The sequence below is a fragment of the Sparus aurata genome, chromosome 7 (genome assembly GCF_900880675.1).
Source record: "Sparus aurata chromosome 7, fSpaAur1.1, whole genome shotgun sequence".
In the NCBI taxonomy this organism is placed as follows: Eukaryota; Metazoa; Chordata; class Actinopteri; order Spariformes; family Sparidae; genus Sparus; species Sparus aurata.
In genome coordinates this window covers 20,938,888-20,956,523 of record NC_044193.1, presented here as the reverse complement: position 1 = coordinate 20,956,523, position 17,636 = coordinate 20,938,888, and the positions used below count along the sequence as shown (strand labels likewise).

General features: G+C 41.9%; 1 protein-coding gene across 2 annotated transcripts in view; it reads right to left on the bottom strand.

Moving 5' to 3' along the window:
* Positions 1-17,636, bottom strand: part of LOC115585414 (thymocyte selection-associated high mobility group box protein TOX-like) — an 89,335-nt gene that overhangs the window by 12,495 nt on the left and 59,204 nt on the right. For both annotated transcript variants that reach the window (XM_030423760.1, XM_030423761.1), the window contains one exon: positions 16,795-17,049. In XM_030423760.1, coding sequence (XP_030279620.1) covers positions 16,795-17,049 — 255 coding nt within the window. The remainder of the gene's footprint in view (positions 1-16,794; positions 17,050-17,636) is intronic.

Genomic DNA, 17,636 nt, shown 5'->3' with positions numbered 1-17,636 from the left:
ACGTTATCAGTTGTTAAATCACTGGATTTCAATCTGGGTTTCTTTCATGTAGATCACAAAGAATTCCACTTGCCCGAGGAAAAACGTGGGGAAAAAAAAAAAAAAAAAGGATTGAATCTATATTTTTTTTCATAGCATGCACCCAGTCGGTTTGTCAACAATAACACACTGCAATCTCGCCACATTTTCAGGAAGGCGAAAAACGGCTCACGTCTGTGTGATGCACTCGATCCAACACACATGAATACATTTTCATTTTCCGTGCAGGGGCTTTGACGGGGGAGTCAAATCCAGGTCACCTGATCCTGGTTGTGATTCTATATGGAAATTGCCTTCTTTGCTGAGGAGAGAACGCATCAGGCACGGGAGGGAGAGGGAGGGGGAGAGGGAGTGAGAGAATGAGAGAGAGAGAGAGAGAGATGGAGAGAGAGAGAGAGAGAGAGAGAGAGAGAGAAAGCGATGGAGAGAGAGAGATTGCGAGGAAGAAGTGACAGCTTGATGTTGCCATTAGTATCGGTGGAACATCAGTTAACCTGATTTCTTGGTAGGGAAAAACAATCCAATTTCCATCCATATAATAGAAGATATAATGACATACTGAATATGTAATAATATACATTGATATTACGTCAAATGAAGGTTGTTTATGTGCAGCGTTTATGGATGAGGGGTTATGGGGAGTTGTCAAATGCTGTTAGGGGCTCTGAGCGAGTGAAACGAGAGATTTTTGCCAAAAAAATAAAAAAAAGAGCCCATCTTCAATGCCAAGTTCCTATTTCATCAGGTTGCATTTTAGAAATTTTCAACAGCTTTGAATGTTCCCTTTCATGATCCACTGATCCTGGGCTTCAGTGTTAAAACTCGGCAGGGGGGGGAGAACAAACCATGAAAAAGATTTGTCCCCGCGCGGGTATCAAACAGCAACTTGAGGACATTTAAATGCGTTCACATCCATCTAATGCATACTTATCACTGGATTAAGCAACAGCCACGTTTCCCCCCTTTAACTGTCAATTGGAAAACAGGAAATGACTGCCTTTGAAAATCGCATTGTTTCAGCAAAGCATTTTGCAGCCAAACAACACGTTGTATTCCACCCAGCATGAAATTAACTAATCAAAATTCAAGGTCCAGGAGCACATTTGGCAGCTACGGAAAAAACTTCAAAATGGCTTTACTGGTGAGCGGAAATGAATTGATGTTCTCATTCTGGGCGATGTGAAAGTATTGCTTGTCTATTTCACAGCTTACAGGTAATTTTTTTTGTGTGTGTGAGAGCAAGCCCGGTTTCATTAAAAAATAATCATCCCTCACTTTTAGGCAATGAGGCAGAAGACAGGCATTTGAAACGACATCTGTTCCAGCCGAGCCTTTGAAGTGAAAATAGAATAAACTGAAGGTAGAGCTAATGGAATGACAAAATAGGGGAAAAAAAGGAGGCTAAATAATCTCCAGGAAAATTCACATGTATTCACACAGTGGAGAGAGTGATGACACTCAACAGCTTGCAGCTACAAACAATCAACCCGGAGAACGAGGGGCATATTCTTTCATTTCTTTTCTTTCTTTTCTTCTCTTATTGTACGAGGCGCATGCTTGTGAACTTAAAGAAGGCCAACATGAAATATCAAGGTAATACTGAAAAGAAGAGAGATGAAAGATGAATGAGTGCGGCACAGAAAAGACTACAACAAGCCCAGTCTCCACATCACAACAGTGTAACAGTGTTAATAATGCTTCTACAGTAACAGCACAAGAGGACAAAACCACCCTCACAGAAGCAATCTGGGAGTTTTCACTTGCTTTCATTTCCCCTCAACCTGTCTAATCAACATCTTCCTACATTTCCCAGAATACCCGCAGAAAAAAACAAAAACCCAGAAGAGTGGGTGAGAATTGTACTACTAAAAGGTCAATTATAAAAAATATAGTCATAATAGTGTGTTTTAGGATGATTATATCTGACCAGAAAACAGAAAAAACAAGCGTGAGAAGTAAATCGCCTGGCGAAAACACTCATTTCAGAAACATGTACGGAGAGAAATGCAAATGTGGGAAGAAGCAGGCGGGTGTAGCCTCCACTGTAAATACTGTAAATGTATATATGTACATTAAGAAAGTGTAATAATTATAACATTCATCACAATCTTGTTTCAAAACCTTGAATACATACGTTACGGAATTATTATCACATAAAGAATATTATATATTTTTTTTACTAGCTTTCAGCCAATTTCTTCAGCTAGTTTAAATAACTGTCACTGAGTCTTTTCTGTTCACCGTATTTGCTCTCATGATTAAAAGGTGCCATATGTAATAATTTGCGACATGCATATTTACACTCCAAATGGGGGGCAGCATATCACCAGAGCAACCGTTAACATCTGCTAATTGTAGCTTCACCAGCTAGTGTTGGTGTTAGTCACTATCATACTCTGATATTTCTTCATAATCCTTTTATTATTTTAGTTCTACTTTAATATTTTGTTTGGATTTGGTTGAAATGACACGTTACCTTTGTCTCCTCATTTTCCCTCAAACACATTCACCCAAGTGGCTTTACTCTCTGCCTTTACAAATCATTGACAGTGATGAGCAGATATCCACCACGTATCCACTGTACATTATCGCACTGATTTTCCTCGGTTATTCTCATCCAGGCGCGGAGAACAGTAATGATTATGACAGCTGTTGTTGCCAGTTGAGAAAAAAGCGAGAGTCACATCCCTTATTCATAACACAACATCTTGTGGCTGCAATGCATTCTGGTCTATTTTCTGATACTGTCAGTGGAGAGATTGGTATCTGGTCCTCTTCTCCGATGGATTTCTCCCTGTGTGACTGTTGATGCAAAATGGTGAGTCTGTAAAGTAGCTCTCTGATTCTGATGTGCTGACACTGGATCCTAGCGTTTGCCATTCGTTTTTCTTTTTTTTTTCTCAGACCGCCGGACATTTATCTTCTGTCCTACAACACTGTAGCTGTGCTGGACATATTGTGAAGTGACATGATGTAATTTAAAAATCTAAGTTTGGACAGATAACCGTAGCAATAGGAATAATACATTTTTCCCAAACCTATAACCAGTAAAACGATTTATTCATTCAGCCAAAATGTTCTCAGAAATTATAATCTGAAATTCCCTCTAGCTTCCAAGTCACAGAGGACTCAATTTCCTGATAAATATTCACTATTTCAACTATAATACTGAGTGCCAGATGAGTCAGCAGGGTGAGGGGGATGCTGTTCGGTAACATAAACTGCAGTGAACATGTGCTGCTGTCCGTCACCGTCTTCTCTGACTATAGCTTTAGCTTTGACAGGCCAAACCATCGGCATATTTTGGTGAAAAAGTGGCAACGAAGGTGCATAAACATGCTTATCCTAATATTTCCATCTCATAGAAAAATGGCCCGCAGACTGGCAAGTAGAATCCATGTTTATGTGCAAGAGATGACACGATGTGAATGCTTCAGTCAGAAGATCATTTATAGACCATGGACTTTTACAGACACAAGTCCTGTAGCTTTACCAGTGTCAATACTAGAGATGCAACAATAGTCAATCAGTTGCAAACTATTAAATGCATCGCCACAATTTTGATAGCTGATTAATTGGTTTAAAGGTTGTTTTTTTTAAAAGGAAATAAAGTGAAAATTCGCAAATTTCAGCTTCTTTCGTGTAAATATTTCCTTGTTTATTTACTCCTTTATGAAAGTAAACTGAATGTCTTTGGGTTGTGAACAAAAAAAGACATTTGAAGACGTCATCTTGAGCTTGGGTGAAACACTGATCGACATTTTAGAGAAAACAATAAACAGAGCAATATATGAATCGTTACTTGCAGCCCTTGTCAATTTTGAATTTAAACTGCCATCTTATTGATCACAGGTCATGTAAAGGAGATTGTGATCTGAGCAAATACTGCTTGCCAGCACTGATGCCCTTTCACTCATTTGTACACATTTTGGTCTGTACAGAGAAAGTACTGTGGTTCAATACTCTGCTTTACCATGAGAAAATGTGTGATTGGAGTCTGCTTTTATCCTTCACAGGGCAGACAAACACTGATGTTTGAAAAAAAGAAGCACTTTCTTCACTTTACTTATATTTTAAAGACAAGGGGGTAAAGATGGCAGCACAAAACACAACACGTGGCTTTTGCTAGGTGAGACCACCATGTCCTGTACGGATCGCCAGGGTCCAAATACATTTTGTACACAGCTTTATAGTTTACAAGCAAAAGACTGAACCATAGTGTCAGCCTTCGCTTGCTCATCCCATCAGCGTTTTCTGTTGTCTGAGAGAGAGAGAGAGAGAGATGGAAGGGGTGGTGGATGTGGGGAGGGGGATAGGGAGGAGGGGGTCGCTGTAATTCTGAATGGACAGCACTGCACTGGCAAGACAAGATTAGAATTGACAGCCTGATAACTGCGTCACTATCAAAACAGCAGAGAGAGAGAGAGAAAGAGAGAGAGAGAGAGAGAAATGAAGGAGGAAGTGAGAGAGAGTGAGAGAAGAGTGTGAGATGCAAAGGAAAAGAGAGAAAGAGAGAGTTGATGTAGAGGGAGCGGATAAAAGGAGGAGGAGGAGGAGTGATGTAGAAGAGGGTTGATAACAGAAAGAGTGACGGGTGCCGACGCAGAGACCGACAGGGCTTAAGAGACATGAAAATTAGACAATAAAACCAGGTGATAGTATGGGAGAGTATTAAAGTGTCCAATCACAGCCTCCTGAATATATGCATCATCATCATACACACTGAGCAGCAAAGTGCAGAGTGCTGCACGCTGTATCGATTTCGAGAAGGCCATAAAAACAAACAGGAACTACTCAGAGGTGATGCACAGATACCTTTTCTCTCTTTGGTCATTACACCAAAGCGTGATGCAGATACTGAGCGCGGCACTAAATCAAATCTGGATGCCATCCGCTTCCCAAAGTGTAGAACACTTCTGTGGATTTCAAGCCAAACAACAGTAAAATGAGTAAAATACACACAGCAGTGGATTGTTCAGTGTGTTGTAAGGTTTGTGGGACCGTTAGTGTGCAAGCACCAACAGAGAATACACAATAAAAAAACATTTTAAATGCTATTTTTTTTCTTTTTGCAGGAAAATATTGTCTGAATGATCACCTGCCTGAAGAAAGAGACAAAGCACACACTCAGAAGGCGACGGTGATACAGAAGAGGCTCTTAAATACCACATTTCACCCAGATACTACTAGTGAGAAGTCTCTGATCAAGAACCAGGTCTTATAGGTTGGCGATCTCAGTAATTAATCTTTAGAAAAATGATTTAGAAACTGGTTCTACAAATGACAAACAGGAAGTGACACAGGGTAAGGGAGCAGCCAAGCTTAACAATAAGAAATGAATGGATGTAAATTCTTGTCTTAACACTTGTAAATGTATATTCATACGTACATGGATTGACCAATAACTTAACCGTAGGTTTCAAAGAGACCAGGAACAGACGGGGATTAGAAAATAATACTTAATATCTACAGAAATTAAATTTTGGCTTGAGGAGGCCTAGAAGAACATCACTTGTAAAATGTGCTATCACTTATCAGGCTAGAACAAAACTAGCAGTGGTTGTCTCGTAATAGGAGGAGTATTGATACTTACCCAGCACATAAACTAATGTAGTTGTAACTAGCATAGTATATCATAACTCCAATAATAATAATAATATCAATTGTTTGAAAATATTCATGGATTGGCCCACCACGTGTTAGCTCTGGACTGATCCATCAAACAACAAAAGCCTACCAATGAGAACAGTTAGCTCACATTAGCTCCTTGAACCAGAATAAGTAGCGCTGTAGCGCCAGACCCTTAAATTGAACAAACATCCATTAAGATATTTTACGACCGTTACTTATGTCAACCTGATAAATGAAAGTGGAACAATCACTTTATTTTTCAGCTCTGTCTTGGTCTCTACCAACTACTCTTTAGCTGCTGAATGCTCCACCACGTTCAGCAGCCAGTCGCTCACTACGCCTCTGTTGCCGTTCAGTGCTGATTTGAAGAGCTCTTTAGTCGGAGCTGCTTTCCACGGCTCAAAATGATGTCGATGAGAGCAGTGAAGACAGAAAAAAACCAGAGGAATGACTGAGAGATGCCGTCAAGCTCCTTAAAAGTTAACAGGAACTGGAGTCTGGTGATGGCACTCGTTGGGTTTGTCACTGCCAGGGACCACTTTTAAATAGATGTGATCTACTGTAAACATGAGAGTATTGATTACAGTTGCTTAAAGCTTCAACACTGCATTAACATTAGTCTCAACGTAAATGGATCTGATACAACAACTTTAAAAGAAGAGGCTGGTGAAAGGGATCGATAGCTCAAACTAACCATGACACATTATTTATAAGTGGCTCAAATACATATCATACTTACTGTATATATGCCAATATTTATTTTTAATTTTTCATATATTTTGAATAATGTGACCAAAGTAATGTGTAACAATATGTTTAAAAATATATGTTATGTGGTGGTACAGTGGAACAGATCTCTTCAGCAGTACAGGCACGGACCGCTCTGCACCAGCATACTGAAGAGAAGCGCAGCTTAGTGCAGCTGTTACAGACTCTAAGCCTTTGTGGGTTTATAAATAGATAAATGGCCATGGTTAGAGAAGCAGCAGTGAGAATAATGTAATTCCAAGATGCCATATATAATTTTTCTGCAATTTTCACCACCAGCTTTAACTCGCAGTCTTAAAGCGGAAAAAAAAAAAGTGGGTTTCCTGATGGCTGCGCAGTGCAACGAAAGTGCCAGAACCAAAAAGTTATTGTGCCTTTTTTTCGTGAGTGGCTCCAAAGTCAGCTGGTTTGAAAATGTAAAAGCATGTTTGTCAACTGAATCATCCATCCATTTATATATACGCCGCAGCCTGCAAGGACTCAGGCGGAGAAGAGGCGCATGATCAATGATGAATACCATCCAAAGTTTTTTTTGCCAGACAACATTATGTTTTTTTAAATCAATAACTGTTATGATGCCAGTCTGCTCTACCTGACTGGCATGATCAAATGATCTTTGCACGGAGGGAAATTAATGCTGGAGTGGGGTTTTTGAGAGAGAGTAAGCAAGCCTTTGTTAAGTTTCCATAATTAGGGTAGGGGGGGGGGATCATGCGGGCTTAGAGTTGGGTTTTATTACATGCGTTTGGTTGTTATTTAGATATCGGTTTCACCCGACATTTTCAAAGTGCCCCTGTGTATAATGCTGTCAAGATTGTGGCCTTAAGAAATGTTGGCAAGGCAAGATGAGAATGTAAACAAAGCTGTTTGAAATCTGAATGATTCAACCTCGTCTAAACCAAGACTGCCTGCAGACGGAATCCAAAATACAAGACGCTTGTTAAAATAGTTTCTTACATCCTGTTAGTCAACTACAAGTTTCTATAAATTCTTTAAATCGTTTGCTGTCAGTTGTTTTAAAACTCCTGCGCTGGCCCTCGTCTCTGTGCGTTCCCATCATCTAGCTCAGCCTCGATGGATTAGAATATACCTTAAAATATATACTGTGCCCTCCTCATCTGGAAGCCATTACAGCGCCATGTCAGACAGCCCATCTGTAAGCAATGAACGGGACTGCATGTCAAAGCCGCCGCATAGATCTCTGAGTAGAACCAGGCACTTGTCCAGAGAGCAGCACTCATCAAATAAAAAATACAGCCCGGCCCAAACAGTAATGAACCGGAAGTGCAGAATCACGGCGGTGATCTGAGAGAGACATGAAAGGACATCAGTGGGAATCGCAAGAACCTGATCCATAAAAGCGCCCATTATGGAATTTGTAACCAGTTCTGATAACATGCCATTACAAATACACACGGCCTCTGTGATGTGGAGGATTTCATTAATGTCCTCAGACATGCAGACTTGTGCTGCAGAGCTTGCAATGTGGATTTGATTTCAACCAACGTTCCCATTGCATATATTCTAATTCAAACTCGAGCCCAAAGCCGTTGCTGAGCTAAGCTGCATGATTTATCTGACTCTGGGAAAATGACTGACAGCTCTGAGGAGCTCCTCCCTGCGAGCCCTGCCTAACAGCGCTGGACCCACTTAATCAGCCTAAATTGCGAAGTCGAGGCCCTTGTATTTGGTAATGTGGTGAAAACAGTGGCAAGTGAGAGCTAATTAGATTAACGGTAGTTTAACGAGCTGTTGGAGGGGCCCCCGCAGATTGGATTTTAATAAATAGTGGCAAAAGCATCTGCTATGCACTTCCTGGCTCTGCTGGCATCCTAATTGGCCCCAGTGGGTTGCTGTAGCTCAGCGCTGCACAGTGCAATTTAGGAGGGGGGAGAAAAAAAAAAACGGCAAAATGCTTATCTCCAGTCCAGGTAAGTCTGGGAAAGGAAATAAAAACAGTCTTGATGATTGTAAAGCTTCACAGGCGAGGCTTTATCAACATTAATACTTCACTAATACAATTTCTAAGACTTTTATCACCACAGAACATCCACAAAATGTCCACAAAGCAGGAAGAGAGAATAAAACAGCTTTGGACATATTAATCTTTTCCTATTGTTTGTTTTCAAGATGAAATGTTCCCATGATGAGGTCTTTGTAGAGGCAACAGCACAGAGGGAAAAAACAATTAATCAAACATGAATGAGCGACCATAGCAGGGTTATTTCCATAGCAACAGCCCGAGGGGACAACTTGAACCCTTTAATGTGAGCTGGTGATGTCTCTTTGTAAACATCTGCGCAGCAGGGGGGGGGGGGGGAGAAAGCCAATGAGAGAGCCTGGCAACAGAGGCATCACAGGGCAGCAACCTCTTGGTAACAATCGAAGTTTCCATTATCTGGTGCTGAAAGGACCTAAAAGTGCTCTGAAATATTGTATTCGGGAGCATTTGAAGTTGATAAGCGTCTTTGTGCCATTGCTGCTCTGTGTCCAAAAAAACGTTGAGGTGGTTTACAGCTGCTCAAAACAACGTGCGAATGATCAGGATAAAGTCATCAAAGCCATTTGCACAAACAGTTTCCTCTTACATCGACACATCAGAGTCCTAATCTCTTTCACTCTTGTGCCTTATGCAACCTGCAACCAGTAGGCTCACTCAGCCTCCAGCTGTGACCAACAGAAGGCTGTACGCAAGTGTACACAAACAATAAAAACTGCTATTATCAGGGGTCGCTCGTCAGTGGCCATGAAGGCACTAGACTAATTGTCATTTTACAAGTCTCAGATAAGGGGGGGGGGGATATGATGTGAAAGCAATCTGTTGTCTCTTAATGTGATGAAAATACATAAGAGTACAAGAGTAATGCATCAGCAAAAGAGAGACGAGCGCCTCCGGCACAAAGCTGTATAGGTAGCGGTGTAGGTACACAGTGGTAGAATGGTAATTTAGTCAACCAGAATGCTCTCAGCATATCAAGAGGAAAGAACATATAGTTTCCAGGGGTCCGCACTCAAGTCAGCAATCCAGTGTGCTAAACCCGAATCAGTTCTCAGTGAAGTGCACAAAAAGAAAATCTGCCACAACAAAGCCAGTAACAGTCTTTGAAAGTTAAAGAGATGATGTAAATAAGGATTTATTCACCCTCCCTCAGTGACTGGGCAATACATGGAGCCTGGCAGCATCACCGCTGGCACGAGCAGGTATCCATATAAACCTCTTACAAACACTCTCGTCCCCCAAAACCTCAGCGGTTCCTTGGGCGAGAGTAATGGCTCCTTTGCACTGGGCTGCGCTGTGCTATTGTAGAATCACAGAGCGGTTAATTGAAACAAATGACTCTAATAATGGGACATTATCCCCACAGGCTGGCTTTGTGGTGGGCCTAATTAGCGTTGCGGTGGTGGCGAGGAGGACGAGTCACTAGGCTGATCCCTCAAAGGAAGCAGCCGAGGCCCCCTTTTAAGTGGGCAGTACGGGATTCTCCTGCTCGCAGCGTGTAAAGGGTGCCGGGCTTTTTTCAAACGCAGCGTGGTAAATGTAAACATGTCTAGTCACCCAGCGGGTCCCTCTGAGGGTGAGTGTGCCGCTCTGTCGGCCGCTGTGCTGAGGCTGCTCTTCCTTCTTGGATGAGGAAGCTCATGACTACCATGCATCCACACTTTATACGGGACCATCAGCACCACTGTGCCTCCTATTGATAGCATGTTTAGTTACCACTTAGTACTATTAATGTTATTCATATTCAAGTGTTACAACATTGCTTATACTTACATACATATTGTCGTCTAATCACAATACCTGTTCCACTGCTCCCTGTTAACAGTGAATGATGTTTGCAAACACGCTGTATTTTTGTGGTAGTACCGTGGGTTGTTGAGAAACCAGATTTTGTATCTGTAGATGTGTAGAAATGACAAACTGACAGAGATCTGAGGTCAGACAAGAAAGGGGGGGGGGCTGTTTTTTATAAGCAAATAATTTGATTAGATACAGCCAATTAATATGGTTTTATTTACTGCTTAAGCTGTGTTTTTGTGTAACTGAGAAAGAAACTTTTACTGATTGATTTTCACGACTTGATAAACTGTCTTCACAATTTCATCTGCTTTTCTTATATTTGCAGGACCCTTCTTAGTGGCCTCTTTCTATTTTCAAACAGATGTCTGGTGACTGACGATGGCTTTTTAAGGAAATACTGCATATTTGCAAATGAACGCATTTCTGAGTTTGATTGATATTATCCCCTAAATATTGTAAAAATTACAAAAGCAGCAGAGCAGCAAAAAGCAGCGAGATCTTTCTGGTCCCCGAGAATATTTTTCTGTACGTTGACTAATTGATTAATAAACTAATTGTTGTGATTATTGCCAACTCTTCACCCCGCCGTCCTCTCGCGTGTCATCACGTTCCCTCTCGCAGCGCCAATGGCCCGTAGCTAATGTGACAACATGAGATATTGTTTTCCAGATGTATTTTGATCACCGCTAAAATCTGTTTTCGCCGTTCCTAATTGTTTACCCTTGTACACGATGATCCCAGAAAGTCAGCTGTAATGCAGTGTTCAAATCTCTGTGACCAAGCTGTTTTAAATATTCATTAGTCGTAACAGTCGCCTAAGGTTATTTGAATTAGCGCCATGAATATTCATGAACGGCAATGAATGAGCATTTGTTTTTAATGCTCAATCCGTTAATACTCCTCTTCATTACTCCACTGCGAACCCTGCATGATAACCTGCGCAAAACAAAGCTTTACTTTTTAAAAGCACAGTCTCTTTGGAAGCCTATTTGTTTCAGTTTAAATGAAACGGGAGTGCCCTCCCAATTATCTCGCTGTCATTTCTCTTGACAACTACAAGACACATTGTTCACCCCTGTTGTGGAGTGCACCACTGAAGGGCATCCGTCTTTCTGTGAAATGAAAAGCCACAACAGAAAACATTTCTGCTCTTACAAAAAGTGATTTATCTGGGAACGTCACCGAGATGTCATATCTATCCTGGTGAAAGGCAGCAGAGCAGGCAGGTCATATGAGATATGTCTAAAACCTACACTGGGAAAAAAAAAAAAAAATTGCTGTTTCAATTTAAAAAAACACAAGTAAACCAGCCGCACTGAGCATGTGAAGTCAAGTCAAACTAAAATTTGCGGCAGGTTTCTTTTTAGATAAAGTTTATTTTAAGGCAGTTCTTCTCATTAGATTTTGGGAGGGCCTTGGAAAACGGAAAAGGAGATCAGAACATGCTGTGCACCTGAGGTCACTGTGTGGATTTCACCATACAACGTATCATGCTTTCCTTTTGTTCATTTGCTTTCGGTGCAATTCCTTATTCGTCTGAATACGACTTATCTAAGATGCTTCGGTCCAGTGTCGATGGGCTCGCTCTGATCTCTTTAATGGTTTGATTGTGCCTATATCTAACTGTCCCTGTGCTGTCAATAACCGCAGCTGTCAATACAGTTTTATGTCGCCGCATTTAAAATAGTTGTGGCCTTTCCACCCCGCTGTCTATGTCCTAAATGCCAAGTGATGCAAAAAAAATTCCCTTTCACCGATTAAATGAAGTCAAATTAAGTGAAGCTCACATAACCTGATAGCAATCGGTGACTCTGACAGAGACTGATCCTGGAAATAAAGGCACACGCATACATGCAGCAAACGCACTCACTGTATACTGTGGCTGAGCATGCTACTCGTGCACTGTTAACTACTGCACAGATGTACTAATGCACTCTGTCACTCTGTGCGTTATACTTTGGAAAATAAAACTCATCTCATCCTTGCCTTTATTACAAAGTTAAAACTCCACTAATCATCTACAAATTAACCAAATGACCATAGTTAATGTTATCACATGAACTCTTTTAGCAAATTGTTTTGGTTTTGCATCCAGATAATGTACTGTTTGTTTGTTTGGTTAAAACTGAACTAGAGCTGAAAGAAGTTTCCATCAGCTGGTCACTAACATGACTCTAAATGAATGCTTAAAGGGCACATCCACTAACTTTAGGTCTTGGATATTACTATAAGTAGTATAAAGCCTTTTGTGGCTCCGGATGAAGTTGTTATCTGATAAATTGCCTCCAGTGACGTCATTCAGTGGCTAAATTGCATTGTGGGTAATGTAGGCACCAGGTTTTGAAAAGCACTCCTGTAACACTGTTGGAATCATTGTGGAAAATTTAAAAACAATTGCTTCAAATTGACAGCAGAACCAGAAATATCACAATTTTTATTCAGCGCATTCTCCTTCCTTTGCAGAAACCTGGTGCCTACATTACCCACGATACAACTTAGCCACTGGATGACATCACTGGAGGCAGTTTATCAGATTACATGCAGCTCCCTCTTGAGCTACAAACATAGCTTTATACTACTCTTTTACAAATGCAGTAATACTTTCTAAGACTTGTAAACAGAAAATGAATGTGTTAATTGGTGGAGCTACCCTTTAAACTTGCTCCGACGTTGCTGGATGTGAATGTGGACAACTGTTTGCAAACACGTCAGCATTAACAACTTTCACAAAGTGATAATATGTCAGGGCAGCGTGTCTGCCAGCCTGCTGTGGAGTTCTTCTGCTCACAAGTGGGCGGGAAAAAACCAAAAAACAAACAACCCCCGAAAACAATCAATCAATCAAATGGCTGTTAATGCTGCCTGAAAAATAAATAACAAAAGCGGAATCCTCAACTGACAAATTATTTATGATATCCACAATAACTTGTCAAAATAACTTGTTACTGTCTCAACGCAGCACAGTGTCAAACATCGACTGCTGGTGGCCTGTCACACGTCGCATGTCTTGCCAAAAATATTATTCTGGCACCACATGTTTGAGAAAACTGAACAAAGTTCCCACCCGGAGTCATCTGACTCAATGTGCGACATAAACTCGTAAAACTGGCAGCTGCTTTTTTGGCAGTAGGGGCTTTCCTCCTCCCTAACCAGCCTCATTACGCCAGTAATGAGACAGGGGCTGGTGCTCTGTTTCAATATTTAAACGCGCTGGCGCCCCTCAAGGCTCCGTGTTGGGGCCGTTCTGCAAACTCCATCGCGACCCCTCATTACTGTCTGCTGGTGAGTGTCCCTCCTCCTTTATTTTTTCAAAGGGCTACATCTTGCTAGCAGCTCCACCCGACGTAGCCTCAACCAGACCTGAACGATCAGGGGGCTTGTTGAACACGAGACCCCTGGGTGCCACCTCTTCCCCCAGCGCCGGGGTGGCAGGAACGCTGACAGCTAAGGGTGAGACAGGGATTCTCCCTCAGCAATGTGCATTCACACGAAGGCATGTTACATCTCGCAGCATCCAGTCATCCAAGACTTTCTGCCTCGATTTACGGGCGCTGACGGAGTAGGTCAGCGTTGCAGGGAGGAGTTAAGAGAATGTAAGAGCATTTCTGATTGACAGCTCTGTCTTTTATAAAGCCGATGTTGATCCTTCTGCTTGTTGGAGTCCTTGTAAATGGTGCAATTTAAAGTGAGAAAAGGTTCAAAACTGGCAGTTAAGACTATTATGAACAACATGCGTCTGCAGCAGAGAGGATCAAACCCTACACCTGAACAAAGTGCTAAATCTTCCAGTTGGAAATAAGCAGAAAAAACAAACCTCAATGTACATCAAATGTTGAAGCTCCAAAGAGGACTCATTGCATGTATTTGACACCTGTTCTATCCATTTACTACACTTCTTTATGGCGCCTGTGGAGTCATAATTAGAGAGAAAAGAGGAGGTTGTCAGACAGAATAAATTAAGCTTGGAAAAAAAGGGCTCTTGCAGAGACATATGCTATTCTGCAGGCCAGAAATCTTAAGATTATTATATAGTGAAGTCTAAATGAACAGAAATTGGGCTCTTTTAAATCTTCCAGGACGAGCTGATGCATAACTGTGTGCCTATGCAGCGCGATGATGACGGCCAATCCACTGCTCTCAATCCTGTAATGATTTAACTGTGTTTGCTGTAGGATCGATGTGCGCTGAAAAAGAGAATCCCAAAGCAGGGAGAAGTTTACAGAGCTTTAGCCTTAGGCTAAATGTTGTACAAAAACCGGCAACAACATCCCTCGAGATGAAGCGTATCTGTTGCTCCAGCTGAGCTTGTACTTGTAGGAGGTTTATATGTGCACTGAAGGATAGCTTTTATTGAAGAGAAGTGTATCCTCAAGGTAACGCTGTTGACTTTTTATTTGCTTCTTCAGCGATGGTGAAAGAAGACTGTTGAACGATTAGCGCTTTGGTTTTCCAGCCATCTCCTCCAATTTCTGTCTGTGAGGCTTTTGTTAATACAGCACAACAAAGGTAAAGGCTTGTCTCTTCATTTCAGGACCCCGGTTACACCAAGAAGCCCGTTTCCATCTGCCCTTATTATTCCTTAAGCATTCGGCAGACATAAATTCAATCTTCCTTATTATACCTTTATCAGTATGAAATTAAGGTTAATTGACTTTGTTGGGGAAGCATCAAATGAAACATCCCTAATGGAACCGAAATGAAAATAACGTCATCTCCAATTGCTTTAAAATATTTCTCAATATACAGCCTACTTTCCTATTCCACAGCCTCAGAAATAAGCTCCTCTTGTCCCAGGAGATAATAAATGAATTGAATCCCCCCCCACTCCAACCCCACCGAACCCCCCCCCCCCCCCCCCTCCTTCTTCCTTATCGGTCATCTATTTTTCCAGAGTAAGCTATTACTTGCTGGGGTTGCTAGGCAACAAGAAATATTAATAGCGGCTATTATTAGCTGGGCTCTGCTAGAGTAGTACTAAAATGTGGAAGTGGGAAACATGAATGTGTTACATAAATCTCCGGACCTTTCACAGTGTGTGCAAGTCTCTGTTTGTGCGGTGATTTATTGCAATGACGGCTTATTTATGAGAAAAGGGGGTGTGAAATAAGAAAATGGAACATTACCCTGAAGGGCTATTTGAGAATAAATAATTGCAAAGGTGAAACAAAAGCTGTGTAAGAAGCAGGCACTCCCTCTCTGTTTCCTACTGCCGGCCTGAAGGGGCTGCTTTGTTACATGTACTTGTGCACGGACATCACATTAAAGAATAAAGTTTACAGTGCATACGTGCACCCTGAGCACGCTTACACGATGTCTTCCACTGAAATCAACCCACCCAAATCATTATATGGGTTTTCCAGCCAGATTGACTGCAAATGCTCCAGTAAACTGCATCTTTCTCCTGCACCGAGCATATTCAGCAATCGCCAATGGATTGTGACCTAATCCTCAAGACTGGCTCTAATGGAGGCCTTACAGTAGCTACCACCCACAGAAAGGAAAAAAAAAAAGAAAGAAAAAGAAACGGGAGCTTGCAACTTATGCAGTTTGATTCTGAAAATCACATAAGACCTGATTAACGGAGGATAAATGCCACGGATGCTCACATTAAAGCATAAATATTCATGATGGAGGGCAGAGAGGAAAAAAAAAGTAATATTTATGTCAGATGAAAGTATATAACGTTGAATTATTCACCACATAGGCCATCTATAATTCATCTGGTTCGATCCTATGATTAAAGCATTTGAATGTGTTCGCCAGGGGTGTTTACATGTTCGGTCTGAAGCATGTTTAACACAAGAAAAAGTCCCTTTACTGTGAGTGGGAGAGCGGGGGTCCTCGGCATCCTTTTGAAAATAAAAAGTAGCTGACAAGGAATACCCCCCCAACCCCCTCCGTGTCAAGATTTTCTGTTCATACCCCCCACACTCCAATCCCTCCCCGTTCCCTCTTTTTTGCTTTGCCGATCATAACGAATGAAAATGTGCAGCGCTGAGTTTCTTGCTCCCTTTCTTGCCTCACTTTGAGGCAATGAAATCTTTGAGTTGCGCAGCTGAATAGATATTAAAGGAGCTCTGCTGCAAAGGTCTGGGTGTTAAGGAGGCAGCAGCTCTCTGTATTTATTAATGTTGCACGTATAGACCCCGACCCCCCCCCCCCCTTCAGACTTCTCTGTCTCAGCTTCCTTGGCCTCTAACCGGGCTAATTATTGCGCTAATAGAAAAACGCTTTGCAGTAATAAAAAAATGATCTGAGACTGTGGAGAGCCGCACACAGAAGAATTAGTCATTTTACTGCTCCATTGCTCTATATAGGAGCTCGTAGCCTCAACTGAGTGTCTCAAGATCAATAGTTTTTGGACACATTTTGAAAAGACTGAACTCTCCGTGACACGCACATGTGAAACCTCCAGAGAAAATTTTCTCTGTGCTGACTTCCAGCCTCCCGGCCACGAAGACTAACAGCCTACCACAGCGCTTGACTCGTATGATCATAAAGGGCCGCAGCTAAAATGGGACGGATGAGAAAAAAAACCAAAAAAAGGCTTTACTCACCGAGTGCATAGGCCCCGAGAGGAGGTGGGTGTCCTGACCCAGCATGTTGGACATCATGAGGGCGGGCAGCTCGGGGTAGGAGTAGGTGTTGAGCAGGCCGTTGTGAGGCAGAGAGTGGAAGGGGTAACCCGACTCGTGCTCCATGAGGTGCAGCAGAGAAGGGTCGGCGTGGTTGGGGGGTGTGATGGGGGGGATCTCGTAGTCCTCATCCCCTGCTCCTCCTCCGCTGCTGCCTCTGCCCTGACTGGAGTAGCTCTGGAAAGGCGGAGAAAAGAACGGAATCATTGTCGAGGAACACTACAACCAGTGCAACCGTTACACTTAATTTTACTACAATTTCAGGAATGCAAATGGCAATTTTATCCAAAACATATCTTAAAAGAGAAAGGAAATACCAGACACTTTAAAGGGACAGTTCACACCAAAATCAAAAATACATATTTTTTCCACTCATCCTCAGTGCTATTTATACAACTTGATTGATTAGGTGTCAGTTGCAGAAATTTTGAGATATTGGCCATAGTGATATCTGCCTTTTTTGGAATATAATAGAACTAAATGGCATTTCCGTATGTGGTGCTTAAAGCGCAGAAAAAAAATGCAATGTCTCCTCTTACGAGTAGTAATCATACAGGGAAGTGAACATCTAGCCTCTCGTCCAGAGCCTGTTGTGAGCAGGAACTACACCTGTCAACTACAACACCACAGAGAAGGAAGTGCGCATCTACTCACGGACGAAAGGCTAGCTAACTAAACTAACTAAGCTAGCCATTGTTACAGCTCAGCCGACAGCGATGCCATTTATGTTTACGTCCCTTGCTGTCATGAGCATTCCTCTGTGC